The sequence below is a fragment of the Sapajus apella genome, unplaced genomic scaffold (genome assembly GCF_009761245.1).
Source record: "Sapajus apella isolate SASKATOON/1434 unplaced genomic scaffold, GSC_monkey_1.0 scaffold125, whole genome shotgun sequence".
NCBI classification, from domain to species: Eukaryota; Metazoa; Chordata; class Mammalia; order Primates; family Cebidae; genus Sapajus; species Sapajus apella.
Window position 1 is genome coordinate 1,007,666 of NW_022437065.1, and position 6,000 is coordinate 1,013,665.

General features: G+C 38.6%; 1 protein-coding gene across 7 annotated transcripts in view; it reads right to left on the reverse strand.

Annotated features, from left to right (window-relative positions):
• The window catches only part of RPGR (retinitis pigmentosa GTPase regulator), a 64,441-nt gene that overhangs the window by 18,153 nt on the left and 40,288 nt on the right, over positions 1-6,000 (reverse strand). Inside the window, exon 16 of one of the 7 annotated variants that reach the window (XM_032261640.1) lies at positions 2,749-6,000. The exons of the other annotated variants lie outside the window; for them this stretch is intronic. Within the exon in view, the coding sequence (XP_032117531.1) occupies positions 5,174-6,000 (827 nt within the window). The 3' untranslated portion in view covers positions 2,749-5,173. Of the gene's footprint in view, positions 1-2,748 lie in introns of those variants that run through there. 7 annotated transcript variants of the gene reach the window in all.

Here is a 6,000-nt window from a genome sequence, read left to right on the forward strand (position 1 = left end):
TAAGATAGAATTCCTAGTGTGCATTGAGGACTGCTGAAAAACAAAAAGTTTGGACTATTTTCCCATAATGTCCCAGATCTTATCACTAGAAAATAGCTCGTTCAAAACATCCACTTATTTGTTATTGTGAGCCAGAAGCCCAGCATCTAGGCCAGTGAGGGAAGAGCGAGCCATGGGAACTGTGGAGAAGGGGGCCCAGCCTCAGCTCAGCTTCAGATCAGTGTTCCCAGAGCGCAATGCTCCCAGACTCAGGCTTTCCAAAAGTCTGAGAAACGTTATTATTATTTTTTGAGACATGGTCTGGCTCTGTCACCCAAGCTGGAGTGCAGTGGCACAATCACAGCTCACTACAGCCTTGACCTTCAGGGCTCAAGTGACCCGACCACCTCAGCCTCTTGAGTAGCTTTGACTACAGGGCACACCTCACTATGCCTAACTAATCTTTTAATTTTTTTGTAGAGGCAAGTTTTTATCATGTTGCCAGGCTGGTCTTGAACGCTTGGCCTCAAGCAATCCTCCGGCCTCAGCCTCCCAAAGTTCTGGGATTACAGGTGTGAGCCACCATGCCTGGCTTGGAAATATTTTATAAATGTAAAATCTCCTGACATTTCAATGCTGGCGACCAATATGATTTTTTTTAAAAATCACCGCACCAAACAAAATAAGTCTGCAGTCCAGACTGCACCCATGGATTGCCAGCTTTGATCTCCAAATTCTTGGCCGATAATGATACTACTTTATAATCTCTTAAACTCTTTCTTCTTTCTAGGCACCACTCCCTTATGTTATTCCTAATCCTGTATTTTCACCACTGAATATATTCCAGTTTGAATTCAGAGTATAGAATATCTTGCCGGTAGGCAATTTTATTCTCATTTTCAGATTTATTCTTTACTATTTCCCCTCTTTTTCCTTAGAAAATTTATTTTCTTGCTGTCCATAAACAAATGCATGATCCACAACTATACCTTATGTGCTAATTATTTATTTTGATAACAAGGTTAGGACACAGAGGGAAATGTTGTTCAGTGACAGAACACATACCTGAATTTTAGGCTAATCACGAGTGTGATCAGCTTTTCAATACATTTTAAATATTTAGGGGCATTTACTGACTAATGTATGGTGTGTAACAGTTTCATTCCGCCTTATACTTAAGCATTACCATTATTGCAATCTACTTTATTTCCACAGATCTATTTCTATAAGCCAATTCATATTTTGCTATTATGTTACATTAAATAAAAGTCAGGTTCACAGGACTAAACTCATGCACATCAGTCAGTGACCTGAAGATTCATGAGTGCAGCTTTGCACCTACCTTGGTGTGATCACAGAGTATAATTAGAGTGATACAAGTTACTGTTTGCTGAACGCGTATAACATGTTTCATGTGTTAATTATCAAAAGTCCCTTCCTTTATCAAATGAGGGAAATAAGACTCAGAAAGGTCAAATAACAACCACCACCACCACCACTTTTCTGTGATTCACACAGCTAATCAGTGAAGGGCTGGGATTTTAACTCAGTTCTACTGGACTTTGGAGCCCATGTTTGTTTCCAATCCTGCCCATATAATTTGAAGATAATAATGGCTGTTCTCACAGATATTTTTTTTTTTTTTCTCTGCCTCACTGATGTTTAAAGCACTGCAGATTTTTCTTTTGGTTCATAAGCTCACATCAATAGGATCCTATTCTTATGTATATATTAATCACAAACAAAAATGTATCATCTTTTCCACAGGGTACCAAAGTCTCTGGAATATATATCTCCCTTCTTAAATTGAGAAATATGCTTAAATATTACATATTTTTAAAAAATCTATATCTGATATTTAATTTTCAGTTTACTTCTGATTTTATTCCTCTGCAAAGCAGATTTCCTGCAGCTCATTCTTTCCTGCCAATGTGGGTTCTGCCCCGGCCCTCTACTAGGCTGCCCCCTAGAGGCTCTCTCTGCAGCTACTACCATTCCTTTCTTGATGAAACCCCTTCTTTGGCTTGGGTGGTATCTCTCTTTCCTAGTGAGTGTGCTCCCACATCTCCTTCTCAGACTTTACTTTCCCAATCTCTCCCTTACCTACTGATGTTTCTCTGAATTCTGTCTTCAGTTCTCCTCCATTCACACCAGGAACACTTGCTTTCAGTCAAATCTAGTTTTAACTACATCTATAAGCTGGCGATACTCAGCAATCTCCCGTGAGCTCCAGATCCATACATGTATCTGCCTCCTGAACATCTCTCAAAGACAATCTAAAATCGACGGTACAAAACTGTCTCCCAAACCTGCTTCTACTCCCCTAGTCTCAATCTTGCTGAATAGCATTCTTTCTACTCAGTTCTGCAGGCTAGAAAAGCTTGGCCTTTTCTTCTTCCATGGTCACAATTTATTTTTGCTATGTATGTGTATAGCAAGTTTCTCTATAGTGAAATAACAGAAGACGTTTCAGTTGCACTCACCTTGAGTGTTGCTGTTCAGCAGCAGCAGCAGCAGTTTCTGTGGTAGGTACTCCTTTGCAGCTTACCTTAAAGTCTTTTTCAGCCAGAGTCCTCATTAGGAAATGTAATTCAATGGATTCTACATACACGACTCACACTTCCCTCAATAATGATCAGTGACAAACTACTATAAAAGCCAGAACAACCAGCAGACGGGAACAATACAGAAGGAACCAGTTATTTTAATCTATGTAACCAAGTGTTAATACATGAGGGACAAAGTGGTCTCATTCTAAAGCTTTTTTTTCCTCCTAAAATATATAAAATTTACAAACATGTAAATCACTTCGGTCGATGAAGGTCTGGCTAGACCTGGGTCTTTTGTCCCCCACCCCACCTGTAACCAGCAATACACTCCTCTACATAAAGTTTTTGAGGGTACTAGACCTGCCACATGTGATTAAATAAATGTTTGCCCAACAAACAAACAGTGGGCACAGAAAGTTAGTGTGTGCTTAGTAGTTTAGGATAACTTCTTACTTTAGTATAACTGCTAGTTAGTTTGAAAGTGGGCTCACTTTGGTGACAAGACTCAAGATTTTTTATTGAGGAAAAGGAATTGCAGAAAATCTGGGTCTGGCAGTGCTCTATTTGGTAATGAACACCTGCTGTTCCTAAACAATCACTTAGGTCATTCATTCTCATTCTATAATTTCCCAGATGAAGAAGTTGAGGACTGCAAAGCTAAGAAACTAGCCCAAGTTCACACAGCTCAAAAGTACAAGGCCAGAAGAAGGGCCTTGGTCTCAAAGTGTCTAGGCAGGCCAGCGCTCTCCACTAGAAAACGATGCTTGCATGAAACTACCGCTTCTAAAGAGCACACAAAGTTTTTGGCCAGGGAAATGTGAAGAAACACTGAGATGAGCATATTTTAGAACATTGTTTCAGTATTACTGACTGATTAATTCTTCAGTAGAAGATGAATACCCATAGCTATTACATTAATAACTTGAGTTTAAGAGTTTCTCATTTCCCTGGAGGTTTCTTTCTTTATGAACTCTATGTCTGTCATCCATCTTATTTAATCATTTTAAGGTTACTTCTAAAATACTCATGTTTGGCATCTATATTTTTATCATAGTATTAATTCTTTTCTACTAACCCTTAATGAACATGGTCGAATTTGGTAAAGCACTGCAATGCCAAATCAGTGCATTTGGTTAGGGGAAGCTGCCAGAGATCCTTGCAGCTAAGGTAAAGTTTATAATTGCTCCTAGGAAATCCTTCACTTCATATGATTCTAGTCTTTTTCTTTATATTCTTTCTCACTCAGAGAATCAAATGTGCAAAGAAACCAACTACACAAAATTCACAGGAAGTTTATCATCAAAATCCTTCTTAATAAAACTAAGTATAAGAAATCTCTCATGTCCAGGACATAAGAGATTATGAAAGGAAATCAGTAGAAAAAAGAGCCACAAATAAACAACAGTCAAACAAATTAGCTGCATTATGTACATGGAAAATTTTAAGGGACAATTGAAATTACTCAAGTGGAAATCTAGCCTCTCTAAAATTCAATATCTAATACTAGACAGTTTATCTTTTCACAAAGAATTTCTGACTATATACATTTAATTTTTTATTTTACTTGAAACATTCTGACAAGCAACAGACAAACTGAAATTACAGAACAGTCAATTAATACATTGAGGGCACATAACACATACCAGAAATGAAGGCTCTGATAAAGTACAGTTAAAGTTTAGAAATGATAGGAGTTTAGAAATTAAAAATTACAGAAGACGAGACATTAAAGGTGTCATAACTTTTCAAGAGTAAAGAAAACAAATGTATAGAAAACTAAATTAATTTTAAAGTGTAATTTTTCTTCCCTAAAAAGTTTCTTACACGAATAACAATGATAGAGTAAATCTGTCAATATGAAAATTAGAAGGGACTGCAGTTATCACATCATCTCATTCATTTTACAGATGAGGAAACTGAGGCCCAATGAGTAGCTCTGCCTGAACCAAAAATACTTCAAGTTTTACACATTTCCAGATTATACATTTAAATTAATCACCCTTAGATATATTACAATCTGCCCAGATAGTAACTAAAAGAGATAACATTATTAGGATCTAAGCTCTGAACACAGCTGTCACTTTGTAGATTTTTGCAAAAAGAACACATAAAAGGTAAAAGACAACACTACTTCTTTAAAATATGAGTGCCTCAGCTGGGTTTTACAATACTATCCATTATTAGAAAATTATTCTATCCAGTAGGTAAACTGTAATCACAAACTTAAAAAAAAGTGCTAACATATTTATAAGAAATTAGAAGTTTTTATAGCCCTTAAGGATATGTGCCATTTAAAAATGGAATGATTTGAGTACACAAACAAAACACTCTTACAGTATGTTACTATTCCTAAAGCTGCCTTCAATAAATATATAATGTTAATACTCTGATATGACCTTTTAATATTTTCTAGTTATAGTTTTATTAATTTGGTGGGGAATACACCAAAATATTAGTTTGAGAGGCCAAAATTTACTGGTGCCTCCTATTGTCTTTGACTCCTTAACACAACTGCATCAGTTGCTTTTTTTACTACACATCAAATTATGACATAAAATCAATTTAGTAACATGTAATGACTGCCTGTTATATGCAAGGAATTTAAATTGTTTGGCTGGCCATAATCAGGTCAAATTTAAGATCTGTTATTTCAATTCCAAATAATGTGGTAATACATTATTCCAGAACTTTTTGGAACCTGGTGGCCCGTTTTCTAAAAGTTGTTTTGACTGCACTGGCATTTTGGTCCTTGGCTCTTTCCCCTTTCCCTGTGTGTTAGTAATTGACTTTTTGTGATATGTTTTATGTTTGCCATATTTCACAGATCCTTTTATTTTGCTCACTTTTGTGTACCCTTCTCCTTCAACCTGCCTTTCATTCTCTTCTTCACCTGTCTCATGGTAGTTCCCCTCCTCTTCCTCCTCTTCTCTGTTCCTGTTTTCTTGTTCTCCTTCCTTTTCCCTTTCTTCCCCTTCTTCTCCTTCCTCTTCCTCTCCTTCCCCCTCTCCTTCCTCCCCTTCTTCCTCCTCCTCTCCTTCTTCCTCCCCCTCTCCTTCTTCCCCCTCCTCCTCTTCCCCCTCTCCTTCCTCTCCTCCTTCCTCCTCTTCCCCTTCTCCTTCCTCCCCTCCTTCTCTTTCCTCCTCCTCCCCCTCCACTTTCCCTTCTCCTTCTTCCTCTTCCCCCTCTGCTTCCCCTTCTTCTTCCTCCCCTTCCTCCTCACCTTCCCCTTCTCCTTCCTCCACTTCCTCACCCTCCCCTTCTCCTTCCTCCCCTTCATCCTCCCCTTTCCCTTCTTCCTCCCCTTCCTCACCTTCCCCTTCTCCTTCCTCACCTTCATCCTCCCCTTCCTCTTCCTCCCCTTCCTCCTCACCTTCCTCTTCTCCTTCCTCCCCTTCATCCTCCCCTTCCCCTTCCTCCCCTTCCTCCTCACCTTCCCCTTCTCCTTCCTCCTCACCTTCCCCTTCTCCTTCCT